This window comes from Peromyscus maniculatus, chromosome 11 (genome assembly GCF_049852395.1).
Source record: "Peromyscus maniculatus bairdii isolate BWxNUB_F1_BW_parent chromosome 11, HU_Pman_BW_mat_3.1, whole genome shotgun sequence".
Classification (NCBI taxonomy): domain Eukaryota; kingdom Metazoa; phylum Chordata; class Mammalia; order Rodentia; family Cricetidae; genus Peromyscus; species Peromyscus maniculatus.
In genome coordinates this window covers 20770360-20791076 of record NC_134862.1, presented here as the reverse complement: position 1 = coordinate 20791076, position 20717 = coordinate 20770360, and the positions used below count along the sequence as shown (strand labels likewise).

At 46.1% G+C, this 20717-nt stretch overlaps 1 protein-coding gene across 10 annotated transcripts in view; it reads right to left on the bottom strand.

Moving 5' to 3' along the window:
- Zcchc2 (zinc finger CCHC-type containing 2) overlaps positions 1-20149 on the bottom strand; it is a 46897-nt gene extending 26748 nt beyond the window's left edge. For 4 of the 10 annotated variants that reach the window (XM_076547197.1, XM_076547198.1, XM_076547201.1 and 1 more), the window contains exons 1-4: positions 19088-20148; positions 8350-8458; positions 5057-5133; positions 3207-3278 (exon numbers count right to left, since the gene is read on the bottom strand). In XM_076547197.1, the coding sequence (XP_076403312.1) occupies positions 3207-3278; positions 5057-5133; positions 8350-8458; positions 19088-20017 (1188 nt within the window). In that variant the 5' untranslated portion in view covers positions 20018-20148. Of the gene's footprint in view, positions 1-3206; positions 3279-5056; positions 5134-8349; positions 8459-19087 lie in introns of all 10 variants that reach the window. The other 6 variants (XM_076547199.1, XM_042257905.2, XM_076547204.1 and 3 more) reach the window with 5 other exon arrangements.
- Between the last annotated feature and the right edge of the window lie 568 nt (positions 20150-20717).

Here is a 20717-nt window from a genome sequence, read left to right as displayed (position 1 = left end):
GCAGTTTGTCTACAACTGTTCCTGTGCAGTCATTATAAAACCTCCCTCCAATGCACAGTACATCCCACTCACTCTAGTTAGCAAGCATCCAAACTCCTACTCTGTTCTCAGAAACTGTGGATAAGACAGCAAAGGAAGAAATAAAAACTGAGCTACTGTGGTAATATGAAAAACAAAACCGGAAGGGGCCAGGACACGGAGGGCAGAAGCTGCTGTTTCCCAAAGAGAGAACTCAGCAACTGGAAACTCTGGAAACCAGCGCAGCTCAACAGTCAGCACACCCCTTCACAGTACACTACCCAGGGGCTCAGGAGGACAGGTTCCGCTCTGGATTTCTACAATGCTGAAGACGGGAGCAGGCAACTTGAAGATTATCTGACAATATGTGACTATATGAATGGCAATTCATTTCTATAAAGACAGTGAAGATTATCCCGGGTAAGAGTAGTGTTCATACATTTAAGAAAAGCGCTTTAAGAAATGCTGGCTAAGCAGAGGGATTACTTATCACAACCCTGAAGAATGAATTAGGCATTTGGGGGTTTTGTTGTTGTTAAGCACTTAGCTTTTAGGAAAACTATGTGACAGAAGAAATGTAATCTGTCAAAACACACCACTGCTGAAGCTTGGGGAGACACAGGAGAAAGGAGACTGCCAGAAGCCAGGCCACAGCCTGGCAGAGGGGCTGCGCTGCTCACTGAACTCTTGCAGGAAGAGACATAGAGAGGTGTCAACCTCACACACAAGCTGGCATCAAGTAACCTGGCCTTGATAGGTGGCAGTGTCTCTAGCCCCGGCTCTGTGTCCCGTGGAGCTCACTCTCCAGCACTGGAGTTGTGCCACTGAAGAAGAAAACAGAAGACAGAAGGAAACAAGAGCATCCTGTTGCCAAATCCAACTGGTGGCTGCTCATAATTGCTTATTTAACTTACATTAAACCCTGGTAAATGTATCCTATCAAGACACAAGAGAGCTAGCGATAAGCAGAAGAGGTTCACAGATGTATGCAAAGGAAAGCAGGCCAACCCAAGTCCTCTGCTTAGTCATCGGAAGCCAGCCAGCCGCTCCTCTCCCTGCTGCCGGCTCTCAGCACCCAGCAGGGCCACGGCCATTCGCTTCCCTGACACCTTTCTGACTGTTCCCCTACGTATGGCAGGAAGAGGCCAGTGGTCAGAATGCCCACCCTTCTATCACAGGCTTCTCTCCCACCAAACTGTGTAGGACTGATAAGTCAGAGGAGGGACACAGACCCGTGACTGGCAATGAATGACGCTCACCCCATCTTTACATGCCATCAGTAACTTGAATGGGTCAGGGAGTTCTCAGCCATTAACTGAGGGAACCCAGAAACCTACATAAAACTAAGTACTACTGGTCAAAACAAACAAACATATAAACAAACAAAAACAAGAAACAAACACACACCAACAAAACGACTTCTAAGGGCATTCTGCTATACTCATAGATGAGTGCCTTACACACTCAGCATCACAAAAGCTTCCTCCTTTAGCAGATGGGAACTAATACCCACAACCAGACATTATGCACAGAGATCTTGGAATACACAGTTCTAAATGGAATTTCTCTATCTAATCCCTCTCCTCTGGGTTCGGGGAACCTCACAGAAGAGGAGATAGAAAAAAATTTAAGAGCCAGAGTGGGCAGAGGACACAGGCGAGCAAGGCTCACATGAACTCAGAGATGAAGCAGCACACACAGGCCAACACAGTCCGCACCAGGTCTTCTGCAGATATGTCACAGCTTTCCCTTTAGGGTGTCTACGGGATTCCCGAGTGTGAACAACGGATCTCTGATTCTCCTGCCTTCTCTTGGACACTCCTTCTGTTGGTTCACCTTATCCAACTTCAATGTGATGGCTTTTATTTTATTTTATTTTATTTTGTTATGTTCGGTTGTTATCTCTTAGAAGCCTGTTCTTTTCTAATGAGAGACAGAAAGGAGTGGATCTGGATGGAAGGGGAGGTGGGGAGGAACTGTAGCAAATGGAGGGAAGGGAAACTAATCTGGTTATATAGTATGAGGGCAAAAAAAATCTTTTGTTTGTTTGTTTGTTTGTTTTTTGAGACAGGGTTTCTCCGTGTAGTTTTGATGCCTGTCCTGGATCTCTCTCTGTAGACCAGCCTGACCTCGAACTCACAGAGATCTGCTTGCCTCTGCCTCTGAAGTGCTGGGATTAAAGGAGTGCGTCACTGCTGCCCAGCCCCCCAAAAATCTATTTTTAATAACAGGGGAGGAAAAAAAGAGAGAAAATTCAGATTAAAATAAGCCACAGGAAAAAGAAACTATTCAACTGACTTAATCTAGACACACTAACAAATCCAGCAAACTAACATTTTGACAGTGCATCAGACAATCAGTCACCAGCATTCTGCTCAAAGCCCTCAGACTGGTGAAAAATCAGTCCCTTGCAGAGTTAAGAACCAAGTCACACACATGATCTGAACAGAAGACACACAGAGTGACAAGCACACAGTGTGAAACCCAGCAAAATCCTCAAGTGTCAGGTGCTATCAGTTCAGTAATGACACTCTCACATAAAACTTGGTAACTGAGTTAGGACTATTTCCTGTTTCTGGATTTTTCAGTTTTATCTCCCTGTTAACAAACTGTAAAGTATTTGCTTACTGAGCAATAGTCATTTATTGATTACACAGACCTAGTTCCCCTTTTACTGTTTCTTTCATTTTTCAATTAAATCTAATTAGAAGACTTTATTCAATGGAACAGGTAAGGATGTGCACAAAACACATCTGCAGGAGACAATTCCATCATTATCTCTTGTTCTGGATGGGTTGGGAGAAGGACAGACTCCAAGGAAGAAAAGGAACAAGATTTAAGAAAAGCCCACAGATGGAGAGCTTCACACAGTTGTTAGGTACCGCAGGAAATAAGCCTCATAAGTCGCACTGCAGACAACTGTCTCAGGGGAAGAGCCCCTACCTTAAGAAGAAACATCTCTGCAGGGAGCTAGGGATGGGGACCCATTTCCTCAAGTGAATCCCTTTGCCATTTATGCTGGCAAAGTAAGGTAGGAGATACACAATGTAACATTTTCTACAACTCACATTCTTTCAGTTTGGAGTCAACCTAAGTGTGTTTTCATTTCTTGCTGATTCCTTTGACACTGAAATTTTAGGAATCTTTATATCATATACAAATCTTAACAACAAAATCTATAATTTTACCTTCAGTAGAAATTCCTGTAGCTCTTGGTAGGTTTTTGTTACTGTTGTGACTGAAAGGTCAGACCAATTTACCTGATTTAAGAAAACACACATATTTTATGGTTATTGCTTAGGCAGGAACTGGCTAGGGAAAAAGCCATGTGTAAAATAAAAGGCCTTACTTAAAATTTTAAGATCAGCAATTAGAAATATAAAGTTCATCCAGCATTATCACAGCTTCTATAAATGTACACTGACATTCTACTGAAAAAAGTTTTCCAATAGTTTCTTTTAAATTGCACTTTTAAAAAAGCAGTGTTAAAACGTAACTATATTTAGTAACTTTCAGGAACGTTTTGTTTTTCTGGTTAAGTACAAAAATGATACAATGACAGGGTAAAGCCAAAAGATAAAATCCTGTCCCTGATGCTCACTAATGTACACTTCCAGGAGAAACAGTCAATGCAGACTGTACCATCTTACAGTTGATGGAGATTTATCTTCTGAAAAGATATCACTTTGATTCCAGATGTTTTAAATCCTAGCAAGATGCTTTATCAAGTCTGATTACCTCCATTTTCAGATGGAGAAAATGAGCTAAGTGTGATCCTGAATGAACACAGGATCTAAGACTGGGCTCAGCTGTGCTGGCTCCTAGACACTAAGAATTCTGTGGGCTTTAATTTCTACTGTACAACTGTTTGACTTAAGCAACTACCTGAGATATGCTAATATCTAAGTCGTATCACTAATCATATCACAATTAGATAATGCATACAAAATTCCACCTAGCAACCCTGTTTATTGGCTGGTACATTTCTTAAATGATGATCACCTACATGGATAGGTAGGTACCAGGGTAGACATGACAGCTGAGTCTGAGTTCAGTTTCATGTCAGAGTCACATAAAGCCCAGCAAACATGCAAGAGTTTCTACCAGTCACCATTACTTCAAAGACTGGGACTTGGGCCTGAACATGAGTAGTTGGGTGTTAAGAAGGCTCTCTAGAGAGGGAGCATTTGAGCCAGATGTTAGCTGTGCTTTGGTCCAGGGTAAGGAGAAAAGTCTTACAGAAAAGCTGTGCACTCCAACAACTAAAGGAGAAGCCAGCATGCAGAGTTTCAAGGGCAAAGAGCCAAATATGCCAAAAGTGACACAAATGGAAATTGGAAATGGAAACCACAAAGTCAAGGATTTTTCTCCTTCAAAGTAGAAGTTAAAGTTTTAAAATCCATTCAACAATGTACTGAGCAAGGCAGACACTGCAGGATGGCAGGAGATGAGGATGAGTGCTTCCAGAAGATGATCTACTCAAGGATGGGTAGGAGCTGTAGTGGTAGCAGTCTGCAGAGGAAAGAGAAAACCTTCTACCAGAGGACTAGAAGAGTCTTCAGGAAAGAGGGACAGCCAGAACGTGGAAAGCAGTGTCTGTGGGAAGACCTGAGTGAAGAAATTGCAGAGAACCCTGGCTTCACTCCATGGAGCTGAATCTCAGAAGGCTCCACAGTGAAGCTGCAGCCCAGAGGGAAGCAGGTGGAAAGTCTGACCCTGGCAGTAACAGAATCTGACCGGACCCGGGGTTCACAGCCAACAAGATGACAAAGCCACAAAGCAGGGATGAGAAACTCCACGAGGAACAGGGAAGCGGGGCGGTGATGCCAGGGCAGTGATCTGTAAATACTTGTGAAAATATTTGCTTTTACTTTTTAAAGATACACCTTACACCTTTAATAGTCCTCCCCAAGTCTAAGGTTCTTATTTTTAAAAATTACCATATCTATCTGCCTGCCTGCCTATCTTTTGTCTTTAAAGTCATAAATCGGCTAGCAGTTAGTTCTTCTAACTTCTTTTGGGGGTGAGCATAGCTTACTTTGAAAGTGTACTCCCAATATTTGTCAGCCCTTTTTCTCTGGACTCCTTTCAACATTATCTTCTCAATGTGTACAGCTGAAAGAAAAAAAAAAACACACACATTCTGACTGTGTTAGAGATCACACACATATTTAGTTACGTAAAGTAATCCTGTAACTTGACAAAGGCTAGAAATCAAGCTGCTTACTTAAGCTTCACAACTGGCCTCAACTCACAAAACAAACAGATACACACCAATCTGCCACATATCCATGAGTGGACATTTCCTATGTATGTTAAGACACAAATGCCCAAGAATGTCAAACAGTCAACAACAAAAACAAACAAACACCCAGAGACATTTCACTGAAGATTTTTCTCTAAAGGGTAATAATGAAAATTCTTATTCAGATTATCACAATACAGTACTTGCGATCAACTAAATATGTCTGGCTTATTCAATTATTTATAGGAAAAATTAGAAAATATCTAGTTTCTTATTTTTTATTTGTGTAAGTGTTTTGCCTGCATATATGTATGTGTACCATAAGCATGCCTGTTGCCCAGAGAGGCCAGAAGGGATTTTGTATATCCTGGAACTGGTAAAATGTACTATAAACTGAGCACTGTAAGGAACAGGAAGTTACTACAGAGATGGAACAGTGGACACAGGTGACAGTGAACATGAAAATAAACAGTCTATTCACAAACTCAGTAACCATGCAACCTCCCAGCCACTCACTTTATAGCTCCTTCAGTAAACTGTCACCATAGAAAAGAAAACAAATGGGGTGTGATCTAAAAAGGCCACTCGACAAAGTACACCACACAGACTCGAAGACAACAGACAGACCAGGGAAACAATACTTACCTGATGCTGAGGCTGCAACATCAAAGCTGACAAGAATGAACTTGGTAATGGTGGCAGAAGAGGTTGGGAAAGGATGCACTGGGGGTGGGGTGGGGCGGGGTCACTGACGGATTCAGGGGAAGGATGACAAAAGGACAGGGTAGTTCGCTGTGCTTTAGAAGAGGTGTAAGTAGCAAGAGCACAGGAGTGAGAATCAGACTGTCACACACCACGGAAGGTGAGCAAGCAGAGAGCAAGCGGCACAAAACAGACACGCAGCAGCAGGGAATGCATTTAGGATGAGCAGGGAGAGTAGGAACAGCACTCTGTCCAACGTTCAAAACCTACGATCTGATGGCCTGCTTCAGGCCAGCCTCTCCCTTGTGCTTCAGAAATATTGAGGGTGAAGGGAGGGAAAAATTCTCAAATACCAGATGGTAACTCTCAGGCCTGTGTCATGTTACAATGACCGAAGAGGGATTAAAAGGTCCGTATTTCCAAAAACTGCCGTATGAAATCACATAAAGGATGAAGAAAATAAAACCTTCCTGAACTAATCTGTGTTGAGAAACAGAGCAGCCAGGGCTGTGGATGGAGCTGCCCTGGCAGAGTGCCTGTCTAGAAAGTACTAAGTCCTGGGTTTGTTTGATCCCAGAACAGCATAGGTGAAGGCATGTGGACTGTGGACAAGGCCAGCTTGGGTCATTTAGTATGCTGTTTCAAAAAAAGAAGAAACAATACAAGAACAGAGGCGTGTGTGGTTCCATTTCTGCAAACCATTGGGCTCTTGGCTTTCTGTCTGTCTGTGTGTCTGTGTGTGTGTAGGGCAGAGGTCAATGTGGGGTGTCTTTGTTAATCATTGTCCACCTCAGTTTGAAATGTTATTTTACTGAACCTGGAGCTCACTGATTCAGCTAAGTGTCTCAATGGTCAGCCAGCTCCAGGGACCCTCTGTCTTCATCTCCCAGGACGAGAATCACAGGCTGTACCTTGCTTTTTGCATGGGTGCTAGGGATCAGATTTCCAAGTCCTCATGCTTGCAAAACACTCTATCAACTGAGCCATTTACGTTCCGAGCCCTTAGTGTTCACTGTTAAGTGGAGGGGGCATGACGCTGCTCCTCGATGGCAACGTGGCTTTAGCTTCATCTTGGATTTCAAGTTATACCTGCTGTCACCTCTCTTAACACTCATCAACTAAAACCAGAGCATGTACTACATATCATGCTTTTAACAGAAATGAAGGACCATACACATTTTCACCTTAAAATTAACTGCTATCATTTTAAATAGTCTTCATTTTTCTCAACTGTTTTATGAGAACAAAATATTATAAAATCAAGTTCTACATCAGGTCACTCTATGTTCAGTGAGCTGAACTGAAGTAGTTTATGGTTAAAGCTTAGTTGGGGGAGTACTATGATTGTCTTAAACAGAGGTGGTCATTTGATAAACATTCCTTCATAACTAAACAGATGTAGTTCTACCCAGGAACACCGCACATCAAAAAGACTGTAACTAAAAGGAAGCATACTGACACAGATTCAGAGTTGTGACTGAGTATGTCTTAAGCATCCTTGGCTCATCTACAACCTACGTACATGGCAGCCCACATTTTGTTTCAAATTTTCTCTTAGTATGGGCTTATGGACTCCCCAAATGCAAAGAAAAAGAGCACTCAAGCTCATTTCTTTTTAGATGAATGTGCTTTCATTCCCATATTAATGTGGGATATGAAAATGTGCCATTCCTCTTTAAAACTGCATGGAAAATGGATTTGTGAACAAGTTCTTCATCCTCTTACTATGGACGCTGTTGATTCTCTCTCTCTCTCCCTCTCCCTCTCCCTCTCTCTCTCTCTCTTAGTAGACACTGACCACGTTAAGTAGATGAAACACTTTACTAAGTACTTAAGGAGTAGGATAAAGTCTTGGCCCTCCAGAAAAACAGAGGTTTAAGAGAGAGCCAAAAAGACAATTGGCTGTGACACAGGCCAGCACATGTGAGAGCACATTCCAAGGCTGCAGAGAAAGGAGACTCCACAACACTGAAGGTAGAACACTGGGAGCATTGCTTTTGGGCCAAAGTCCAGGGCCAATAATAAATAGGATTTCTCTACAAAGGACAGAGTTAAGAATTAAATAGTACCGGGGCTAGTGATACAGCTCCATTGACGGAGTGCTTACCTGGCATGTATGAGCCCTGAATTTGCTCCTGAGCACCACATAAACCAGGTCTGGTAGCACAGGCCTGTAACCTAGCACTTGGGAGATGGAGGCAGAGGGATCAGAAGTTCAAGGCCAGCTTTATTATATAGTAAGTCTGGGGCCACCTTGGACTATGTGAGACCCTGTCTCAACCAACCAACCAATCAACCAACCATCACCAGCAGCAGCAACTGAAACAACAAAACCTTGAGTGTAAACAAGGCCCTGCCATAAGTTCACCACAACTGAAGCATACCTTCCCGCTGAGCTCTGTGAGGGGCCACGGTGAGTCCGCCTTGAGGTATTTGGGCTTGTTCTAAGCCAGCCTCATTACTCTGTATATAATCACCACAAGCAGAGTCGTTCTAGAAGAGAAGATGATGTGTTAGTCTCTATCAGAGTAGAAATTTCTGGGTCAAGTCCTACCATCTTAATAATGACTGTACTCGTTACCAGTGATCAAACATTAAGGGAGAGAGACACCAAGTTTTAGAGTCACAAGTAGCAGTATCAATGTTCACTGCTATTTAACAGTAATAATTGCTTCAAATATTTACTTTCCCAGCTACTTTAGCACACACAATCAAAGGTTGCTAATCACAGCTGACAGTGGTGTCCATTCTATACCACATGAACCAGAATCAGAAGGACATATAAAATGAATGGGACACTTTATGTTAATTTCCCAAGGTAAGTGCATTGGTACTTTGTATGTTAATCACTATATAAAATTTATTTACTGATTGGTTTTAGTGACAGTCCATCAGGATGCTCTGTTAGGAAAAAGTATTACCAACAGCAGCACCATTAACACATACCAAATCTTTCTAAGAAGCACTATGTATGGATAATTTACCATCAAAGTCAAGTCACTCAGAAACTACTGGGAGTGCTGACCCTGAGTCCACTTGGTCCATTAGTAGTGAAGGCACTACAGGTGTGTGCCTCAGAGACTGAATGTTTACAATAAGAAGCACGCCAAGCTTACAGCTCTCCAGAATTAAAGCAGTGTTATGTGTATGTTGTTATTATAAGATGCTGGAAAAGCCAAAGCCCAGAAAATAGCCCTGTCATTTCTCTGTCCTAACACCTTACCTCATCCTCTCACCCAGAATCTCAAAATACCACTTACATCAAGATCCCTTGTTTCAAGAGCCAAACATGGTAAATAGCACACTGACTTTTTAATTGTGTAAAGAAACAACACAAATAGAAGACCTGCAACTTCCCAAGGATCTCATGTAAGGTGTATCATCCTGCTGCCTTGCCCCAAACGGGTCTGACAATGAGTGTGGGATTCCAGTGACAGCTCTACTTATGGGAATAAACTACATTAAGTACTCTTGGGAACTAAGACTTACATCTGCTTTCTAGAAAGCCGAGGCACTAGGATTGTTTACAAAGAACCACATAATGAGGTGAGCACAGATCTCTTCAGAGCCAACAGCTGAAACATTTGGGCCTCACAGTCTTTACCAACATGCAATATTATCGGTTTTTAACAATAAACTCGTATTTATCCTAACTCAGATCATAAAATGATTCTTACAGTCAGCATTTGCCAGAGAGATTTTTGTAATTAAAAATTCAACACTGTTCTACGTACTTTAAAAAATTCAACAGCAATACAGTACTGACGATATGGCTCAGTGGCACGGTACCTGCTTAGCATGTGCAAGGTCTCAGGTTTCATCCCCACCACCATAAAAAACAAACAAAGGCAGAATAAAGCATTCTAATCTTCTCAAACAGCTATTACTTCAAAGAGCCTTTCAGTTTCAATTACTTCTTCTCCTTTTTATTCCTTACAGTTTTATTTTTAATTCCATGTCTGTATGTATGGGTATGTGCACATGAGAACGGAGCCTGAGGGGCCAGAGGTAGAAGATATCCCTAGAGCTGGAGTTACAGAGGACGTCGGTCCTCTGAAGGAGCAGTGTGCATCTGAACCACCTCTCCACCTCTCCACCCTCACCCCTTTTCTTATAGTGGATCATTTTTCTAAGTTGGTTTAAGTTTAAAAATTATATACTTTCAAATGTAAACAAATGAAAAATATGCAACAGTAAGTTTCTACAAAGAAATGCAAATCAGAACCACAATGAGATCATTTTACATTTACCAAAATGGTGACTGTCTAAAATAGGGGAGAAGAGCTGGTGAAGAGGTGGCATAATCAATGCCACCAATCACTCTAAAGAGCAAGGCAGCAAATGTTAACAAATATCTTAGCATAGTTCATCAACAGTACTGCTTCCACAGCATTCTATTCAAACCACAGCAAAGTAGTTTGCTTCCCAACTGAAGTCACAAGTCTAAAAAGTTAATTTTAAGAACAAAAATGTCAGCCATGGTGGCACACGCCTATAATCCTAGCTGCACAGGAAGTTGAAGCAGAAGGAGCTTAGTTTCAAGGCCAGCCTGAGCAACTTAGCAAGTCTCTGCCTCAAAATAAAGTGAAAAGGGGCCAAAGAGTTTGAGTGCCAGATAGAGGGCTTATGCAGCCCTGTTTAATAAATTAGGACCTAAGTCTATCAACCCATGAAATATCTGCAAATCACTTCTTTTTATCCCCAAGTCTCAGGAGTTTCACCAATACTGTGAAAATCATTCAGATTAAATTTAGAAACTATTTCTAAAGTTTACAATGAGCTATGGAAGAACGTAATTGTGGAGTTTATTAGCACCAGATGTGAAAGGTTGTCAGTTAGGCTGTCTCCATCTTCACATGTCACACAATATGACATTCAGTGGAGGAAAGATGCCGTGTAACCTGAGAACTACTGTTTGGTGTCACTGTATCTACACAGAACAACAGCTACCTCCCCCATTAAATTCTGGTTCCAACCTTTGTGGAAGAAATAAGCCAAGGAGAAGTTGAGAAGGACTTACTGCCTGCCTTTCTGTTCTCCCCAGCAGCCATGGCACAGGAGGCAAGGGTAGTCTAACTTTAGCTCAACCCCTGGCAGAGTCTTGAGAACCCACAGCATCTGTATCTTAATTGAGCTGCGACCGTAAAATGGACACATCTCAGAACAGGCATGATATGGACTTCCGCTATGACTGTGGACTCTTCTTCTGGTGGCTTATTAACTGGGTCTCAGGTGACTCAACAAGCAGGTGGCAGAACTGCTACTTCAAAGCTTGGGTAAACACACCAACTACTGAAGAAAGTATCGACGATATATACTCTGCCAGCACAGTCCACACCAGACAAAGCCACGACAGCTTCGTTATGTGTGCATTCTTCTCAACATGAAACCTGGGATAACAATGGCAAGCTATGCAGGACTGGAGGGGACCGGGATGGCAGGGACACTGACCATTCTCTATGCACCTTGGGGGACTCGGTGCACTTATTACTAATTTAAAAATTAAAATCGTTGATCTCATTCCATCAGGTGGGGGGAACGGAATGTGTTAAACTGAACCATTAAGAAAGCTCCAGCACAATAATGCTGATACAGAGGTTTATGGTGAGAAGGAAGTGGGAAATCAGGGCAGCAGCTTTTACCCAAGAATTGGCCCTGATGTTTCCCTTGTATCACTCTTCATGCTTCTGCTCCTTCAATCTAAATCCTGCCAGCTATTAAGATGTCTACCCTGGACACAAGACGACAAAGACACAGGAAACCAAAAGGTAGTGAGTCCTCTGCTGTACCAGGAACGAGGAACACGGACCAAGGGTTGCTTCGCTCCTGTGCCAATTTGATCCCCACAGCAAGATGTTCCAGGGTGAGGTGACAAGAACAATCTTAGGAGAAAAGGACCTAGACACGCACACATCCCCTCCCTAGTCCACACCTACGTCCCAACTTTACCTTCCCAACCTTACCCCAGGAGAGAGGAGAATGCAGAAGCCCAAGGAGTCCTAAGCAGGAAGCAAACTAAACTCAGAGCATTGGCAGCACAGGTACCACCAGGCCTTCGAGGGCCCCCAGCAGAGCCACAGAGCCCCCCGCCCCACCAATTCAGTCCAGATGAGTTCTTGCAATCATGTAGACATTTAAGCTTATAAATTTAAGGGGGCCTTGACCATGATACACAGACAGTTAAGTGTGTACAGTTTGGGGAAATTGTATTAGGATTGGACACTTAAGCACACCTGTGAGAACAGCCACTTACTCCCAAATAAGCAAAACAAACCATTTCCCTAAAGCAACAGCTTTTCTGTTCACCACTGCACTGAGAACCTCATTTCAGGATGGGCTTGTTCTCAAGCAGTACTTTGGTTCACACAGCGACACTTTCCCCTCCAGGACCATTTAAAACAAAAAAATCTACTCTGTTGTAGAAAACTATCACAATTTAGACTGTCTTAATAATAACCATAAAAATCCCACATTACTTCCCTGAGTGCTCATTTCAGTGACCAAAGTGAAGTTTTTCGCTTTCTGAGCACAAGCATTCCCCATCTCACCCCCTCTACCACTCATATACACACCACAGCTGGAGACCCACACTGCGGAGACCTCTACCACTCATATACACACCACAGCTGGAGACCCACACTGCAGAGACCTCTACCACTCATATACACACCACAGCTGGAGACCCACACTGCGGAGACCCTACACCGTCCACCCAAACAGTAAGACAAGTTCAGAACTAGGACCTCTCCTACCAGTAAACCACCACTTCCAGGACTGCCCCTATTTGTGTATCAATACAAATAAGACCAAAAAACAAAAACAAAAAACCACTGTTCAGTGCAGTCAACAGTCTTAAAGCAATACTTTAAGAGCTATATTTGAAGCCGGGCGGTGGTGGCGCACGCCTTTAATCCCAGCACTCGGGAGGCAGAGGCAGGCGAATCTCTGTGAGTTCGAGGCCAGCCTGGGCTACCAAGTGAGTTCCAGGAAAGGCGCAAAGCTACGCAGAGAAACCCTGTCTTGAAAAAACCGAAACAAACAAACAAACAAACAAAAAGCTATATTTGAAAGCAAAGCTTAAGAAATTATGACTGAGCAGCGGATACAATCATAAATAAATAAAAACGGAAAATTTAAAGACCTAGCAAGGAAGGTCAATTATATAAGCTTGAAATAATAGTAAGAATTCTAGAACTACCCAAACCCGAAGAAAACATATGTCCTAGTGGAATTCTGAATTGACAGACTCTCAGAAGACTGGTAATCCAAGAACACCACAGGAATGGAGACAGTATGAACCCCGACTTGAATGAATGGCAGGATGTGTGAACAGAGAATGGGCAGCTGGGACTTTAGTTAAGGACCTATTAAAGCCCAGGGTCCATCAGTCACTGAAAGCAAATGTAGTGTGACTAAAGGCTGACTTGCAAAGATGTGTCTGGTGGCAATACCCAAAAGTGAGGTGGGAAGCCAAAACCAAGGGAACTAGTTTGGGGATTGATTACAGCAGACACCTTGCATCAAGACCCCAAAGAACAGGGCATCAGCCCTTCATGAGCAGGATAAAGAGGAAAGACAACCAGGGGCCGAGGTACCTAAACACAGCATGGGGACTGAAGTACAAGCGGACCACTGGGTGAGTCTGGAAGTTCTTTGAATCAGTAAGTGCTTTTATTACTTAATTAATGTATATTAAGTTAAAAAAAAGTGACAGTTGGCCTTCAGGGGGATAGACAGCACAGACTCGCACATACAGTTATTTTCATTAGCTCCCATGCAAACCGGGGACAACCCAGTCCTTTAATCTGACCTTCAAAGCCTTCCGTAGCCCAACGCTTACTACCTCTCCAGATTTCTCTTCATCCACCACACTTCCTGTGCTAATCAATCTCTGACTAACCCGTGTTATTTCATACATTTTCCTCACGTCACACCCATCTTCAGGACAGTTACACAAAACAAGAGGAGGGGGACAGCTTGATCTTTTGCTGGGCACTGTGAAGCTTGGAGAGTGACCTCTTCAAAATCTCAGTGTGGACTGGAGAGATGGCTCAGTGGTTAAGAGCACTTACTGCTCTTGCAGAGGACGGGGGTTTGATTCTCAGCAACCACATGGCAGCTCACAACCACCTCTAACTCCAGTTTCAGGGGATCTGACGCCCTCTTCTGGCCTCCAAGGACACTAGGCACACACATGGTTACCCATACACACAGGCAGTGAAACATAAAATACACACATAAGTAAGGCCTCAATGGCACTACTCCCGGATGAGCACAAACACTGCTAATGAGCTACACGGCAGGGAATTGAAGGTCAAACACTCTCCAGAGCACAGGAACAAGAGGAAATGGACCCAGGGCTGCGCTCCACGGCCTGTAACAAACACCCCACCAACGGGCAAGTGCCCTTTCACATTGACTGCTTACAAAGACAAACCAGAAATTACCACAGCAGCAGAGAACTCTATAAAAGCACTGTCACACAGTGTTCCATCATGAGAAATGGAGCCAGTAACATGAAAAGCACTGCAATATGGTCTCACTATAAAGCCCTGGCTCCCTCACCCTCACAGCTTCAATCCCAAACACTGGGATCACAAGCATGAGCCACAATGACTGGCTTTGAGGGGAAAAAAGTTAGCTTAACACTTCTCAAGGAGTGGAAAATATTAGACAAGCTAAAAAAAATTATACAACAGCTTTGATGCAGAAATGCTCTTAAGTTCGCAAAGATCCCAACCTGTGCTCTGAACTGATGAACTATGTAACTTAACCAAACTATAAAATGGCTTTTTTTAGTACAGGCCAGCCTGCCTAAGCCTCCTGGGTTGCTAGCTTATAGGCATGCACCACCATGCTTCACCCCACATAAATTTAAATTACAATTTCCTAGTTAAATGTGAAAACAGATGAAAAATATAAGTAGATTACAGATGCACAGGAGTTAATAACTAACTCAAATTATGTATTTCCTTCCATTTATAGTCTCAAATTCAACACTAAAAGAAATGATTAGTAAGAGGATTTCATCTTTGGGGTTTTAAAAGATTTTTTACAATGTTAAGTATTAAGAAAACAGTTTTCCTAAATAAACCTCTCAAATACTATCTTTTCAACTATGTAACCTTCTTGAAAACAAAATACTACCTTTTCAACAATGTATCCTTCTTGAAAACCAATCTATTTAGAATCAGCAACAAGCATATAAAGCACTGTACCTTGTGGATTTTAAGTATTAAAAACAAAAAGACCCCACTTTCCTGAAAATAAAAAATCATGATGTAGTGTTCAAGAAAACTGCACTAGCCTGAGAATGTATTCAAAATAGTATGTAAATTATTTTGCAACTTGCTACTTAATCCGATCACCACAACCTCAAAAGGAAGTAGTCACTCTCCGTTTTACAGACAGTATGAAGCTCAGGTTTAGGTTGGCTGACTAAGTCCCTGAGCTGGGAAAGCAAGCTCCAAGCCCCCTCCCCGGAACGGCCTTTATGGAGCATGCTCTCCCGTCCCTCCTCTCTCTGTCTCTGAGATCTCTACAACACCAAACCCCATCCCTCTCCACAGAACAAAGGCACCGTGCAGCGGGGGGCGGGGGGATTAGCTGGAGGGAGAGCACTTGCTTCCTTCTACACCTCCTGCATCCCAGGAGAAAAATCACTGTGTAAGGAACCAGGTACTTATCTTGGTAATTATCTGCCAACTAAAATGATGACTACTTCGACTACTTGAATGTAAAAAGTCTCTTCCAACGGTTTCTATATCACAGCTGCTGCTTTTATTCTTTGCTGCAGCCAAGCAGACCAAATGATAACCAACGTGGTTTGTTTCTTACACCTTTGCATTCCTAGTCAAGGGATAAACCTCTAAAATCAGGCAGTGCATGCTCATGAATAGTTTGAGTGCCTTTATTCACTCAGACACAGGAGCATACCTGTCTTCTCAATGAACTAATAATAAAGCTAGTACTTCTAAAGCTACACTGGGTTTTGTTCCTACGTCTTTATGGTTTGCCTTCTTAATAGCAGGAAAGACTTATGTTTAACATCATGTGTTTTCAGCTATTTTCCACTTATGAGAACTCCAACAAAGAACTATACAAGTTTCCTAGGACACCGTTAATAAGTATTCCTACTACTGTTCCTTGGCCTATTTTATTTGTGGAATCCCATACGAGTTAATGGCTGTCCACTGCAGCTGGGAAGAAAGTGAGATTTACGTGCAAGTCTTCTAAAAGGAGCACCAATACTGAAATTTAATACCACTAACAGAATTATCCAAATCCCATTTTAAAAGCTATGAACTGTCACTTCTAGGAGTAAAACCACACTGTACTTGCTTCTCTGATGTGGACTAGTGTGCACACTCTGGGGATACTTGGGGACTTGTCACCAAGTACTAACACAGCTCATGGAAAGACACTGTGTGCTGGACTTGATGGCCTTCAGCACAGCACTAACATAAAGCTGGCATTACAGCACATGTTCTACCCATAAATGTCATTAGCTTTAAAAAAAATAAACAAATCCGCTATATAGTTATTAGGTACAATTCTAAAACTAGGTTCAGTATTCTAGACCAGTATACTTTAGCAAAACAATTAAGAGTTCATTTTTTTCGTCATCCATTGAGGGCAGGTAAACACGCTTCCCTTGGTCACAAACTAATAAAAGACAAATATGGTCCTTAAGCAATGAGAAGCTGCATACCTGCAACCGAAGTTACTTCCGGGGCAATTAAATGCATCCCCACCAACTTCCCCTTTCCCGGTTACCGGGTCTAAACCTTCCCCAACCGTGGGCCCACGTGGTTCCCCACCTCTACTTCCAACCGGGCCGAGGCTCCGGGCCAGGGCGGGGCCAGCGCTCGTCACGTGGGCCGCGCGGCCGCCATCTTGCCGGGCGGAGGAGGGGCAGCCCAGCCGGGCGGCGGGCGGACCCCGCGCCCCACGGCGGCCGGCGGCGGGCGGACCCTGCGGCGGGCGGACCCCGCGCCCCACGGCGGCCGGCGGACCCTGCGCGCCCCAGCCCTCTCCCTGCGGATCCGCCCGCGCCCTGCCCTGCGCGCGCTTTGGTCAGCCAGGGCCGAGCAACAGCTGGGCTGGACCGCGGGAATCGGCAGGTAACCAGCCCACCTGCACCAGCAGCCTCAAGCAGGACGGCCGAGCATCGAGGTCCGCTCAAACGTCAAGGGCGAACCCAGCGTCAGCGGGAGGTGGGATCTTAGCAGTTTCATCAGACATAAACAACTGCTGGAGAAATATGCTCGGCATACCACCAAGTGCTAAGCAATAGCCCCAGTGTCTCGTGTAGCACATACAAATAAATCCCTGTAGGATTTATTCCCTACTCCCACTTCCTGAGAAGTGATGATGTGCTGAAATTAATGGCAGCATGCCCAATCTTTGTCCACTCCTCCCAGCATTCACTGGTGGCCAGAAAAGGCCATGCTCTGCAGTCAAGATAAAAATCTCATTACTCTGATCAGCACATGCCTATCCCTCAGTCTGCTTTACAACACTCACTTTAAAAGCAAAGGAAGGAGACTCCTGGCAGTTAAAATCCTGCAGTCAGTAATGTACCTGTGTTGGTATAGTGTGAATGGAATGATGTAAATTGTTCCATTGTGGGGCATTTTCATCGGACCAAATTTAAGGTTATCTTTATATTGTCACAAGAAAGCAAGTTAAAACATTTACACACTGATCCTGAATTCATGCTTTCTTCTCTAAATTTAGCAGCTCAGTGGCGTATCTTTTCAGGCGTATTTAGTGAGTAGGCTTAAGGGTGAATTAAGCTTTTACCATTACTACACACACGTGTATGCTGGTAATAGAAGATGGTATGATTTTATAATCACCAAGAAAATGCACAGTACTAGCTTTAGTACATCTGGGTTTTGTAACATTTATAATAAATCATGAACTTGTCACTTCACAAAAGTGTGGTGGATAAAATGAAGAGCCTGGCCTAGATTGTCCCTAAGGCCATTTGAGATTGGTCCTAAATGCCCTGGGTCCTTGGGTAATGAGTCTATCCAATCATTACCGAAACACATGTTCAATTTGAGTTCTAGGATACTGAATGATTTCAGATACATGTTAACTTTCAAGCAAGGAGGGAAGGGAAATCACCCTTCTTAAAGTGGAAAAGCATGACATCCAAATCTATACCTTTCAAAAGATCTGATCCACAAAAACAAAATGTTAATCTAGTTTTTACTGCAACTGAAACCTATCCCCAATCCTCCATTAAATCGCATCCTTACGCAGTTTATTGGGCCTAAATTGCTTTCAAAACTGTAAAAAATGCTTTAATGTTTGCGACAAGTGGATTCCAACGTACTAAATGTGGTGTTTTAATAACTCTTTTAGATATCGTTCATGCCTATAGTAAAGATCTAAGATCACCAGACCCAAATCTGGAAGCAAAGTCAAGCCCCTTAGGAAAGCTTACTTGGCAATTTTGTTAAAGGCTTGGTCAGGCGATCCCAGGCCTTTTACCCAGATGACCAGTGTTAGACCTGGGTCAGCCAATTCATGCGTCTCCATAGATCCCCGCCCCCCGCCCCCGAGAATAACAAAGTTCTATGAGTAGAAGCCAAAAGACCTATTCGAACTTTTTTTTAACTGGTACACACTAATCATGAAAAGCCCCTTATGGCATAGGCAAGGTCAGTACCCTGGGAGTGCCAAGGGTAAGGCGGTTTTAAGCAGGCTGACAAGACAGACCACCCAGGGCCAGACTGCGGATGACAGGCCCCTCTAGCGCTTCGTTTTTCCCTTGCACCTAGCGCCCCCAATGCTCAAAGCCCAAAACGTTCCACAAGCCTCCTCATCCGAGGTCTCGGGTCAGGGTGCTCCACGTTTTCCGTGGCAACTCGTGCACGTAGAGACTTCTAGAGCATTCTGTTATGGCGGGTGGCTTGTATGTGTATGCGGGTGACTGGAACTGAGCCGCCCAAGAAAGTGAGAGGGCTACCCCGGGCCGAGGGCCGTGGCGTGGTTATTCCAAGACACCTGCAGAGGCTGGGATCGGAGCTGGATTCTGGGGGCTCCGAGGGCGGGGCCGGAGCCGCGACCGCCCGCACCGCCACTCCTCGGCATCTCCGAGTGCCTTACCTGGGCCCTGGAGCCCGCAAAGTTGCAGGGCTCCACCTCCGCGTCCTCGGGTTCCACGCGGAGCGCGCTGCGGAGCCTCTCCAGGTGCTCCCTCAGGGTGACCCGCTGGTGGAAGGAGAAAGCCGGGTGCAGCGAAGCCATGGTGAAGAGCAGCAGCAGTTCCTCCTGGGCCCTGAAGCCAAGCCCGCCTCCAGTCCCCAGCTCGGCACAGCCGCCGCCTTCCGGGCCGAGGCCGTCCTTCTCCGCGTCCTGCTCGCCATCGCCACCCGGCTCGTCCTCCACGCTGCCCCGCGAGCCCTCGGCCCCAGTGGCGCACAGGCTCCTGAGCACCGCGTCCACCTGGGGCAGGAGGCGGTGCAGGCGGCCGGCGGCCTCCCGGTTCTCCGAGCCCAGCAGCGCCAGGTAAACGATGAGGCGCGAACGCACGGCGGGATCTCGGAAGTCGGACAGCGACCCTGGGTCCGAGAGGCCGTTGGCCTTGGCCTCGGAGTCGCGCAGGTAGTGGTAGTCCTTGCGCGCCAAGTCCTCCAGGCACGAGCCGAGAAAGCGCAGCTCCAGCGGGTTGCACAGGTCCAGCAGCCCGCACATGAACTCCAGGCGCTGCGCCGAGCCCAGCACCAGCCCGAACCACTCGTACACCCGCTCCTGCTCGCGCAGCGCCGCCGCGTGCCCGCCGCCGCCCGGCATGCCCGCGCCCGCCGTCGGCCCGTCAGCAACAGGCGGCTCGAGCCCCCGGGGCGGCGGCGACGGCGGCGGCGGCGGCGGAGGGGGGCCCCGCGACAGGCCCGTGGGCGGCGGCGGCGGGCGGCAATCGCGGCGGCGGCGCAGCGGCGCCTTTGCGCCCGGCCTCGCGTCCGCCTCGGGCTCCTCCGCGTCGGGTGGCGGCTCGCTGGGGTGCGTCGACTTCGGCGGCAGCTTCATCCTCAGCATCCTCGGCTACCGCGGCGCGGACATGCGAGCGAGGGAGCGGGGGCGGCGGGAGGAGCCGAGAGCCCGGGCGGCGGCACGGCCGTCAAGAACGCGGCCCCTCCATGCCGCCGGGGCGGGCCGGGGGCGGGTCTCGCCGGCGAGGGGGGCGGTGGCCGGCCGGCGGCGTCGCCCCTGGCCGGCGGCGGGGCGTGCCCGCGGCGGCGGCTCCTCCCCCGGGCGCCGCGCCTGCTGGGGAGCCGGGTGCGGGAGGAGCAAGCGGACCAGCGCGACCTCCTTCCGCCTCCTTCTCCGCGTCCGCACCGGGCGGGCGGCGACGGCCTGAGCGGTTCCTTCTCGAGCCAGCGCCGGCAGAGCGGCTTGGAGAGGAGGTGGAGCTGCGGGGCTGGGCGGAGACGCTGGCGGGCTCCGCGCACCGCACTCCAGCCAATCGACGTCCAGAGTCGGCGTGACGTAACCCCCGTGCCTCTCCCGGGAGCCGCCCTCTCCGAGAAGCCACGCCCAGTTTCTGCTGGGCTGCCGGGCTCCGGCGGCTCCCGCGCGGTCCTAACGCTTGGTGTGTTCCAGCGGGCTGAGGCATAGGACCCCTGCGGGTTGAGCTCTGCCGGTAGCGGGGAGAAGCGTGCGACGTTCACGTCGGAGGAGAGAAATCGGCTTTTCTTGAGGGATCAGCCCTGTCCTGGCTGCTGGCCACGTCGCGTCA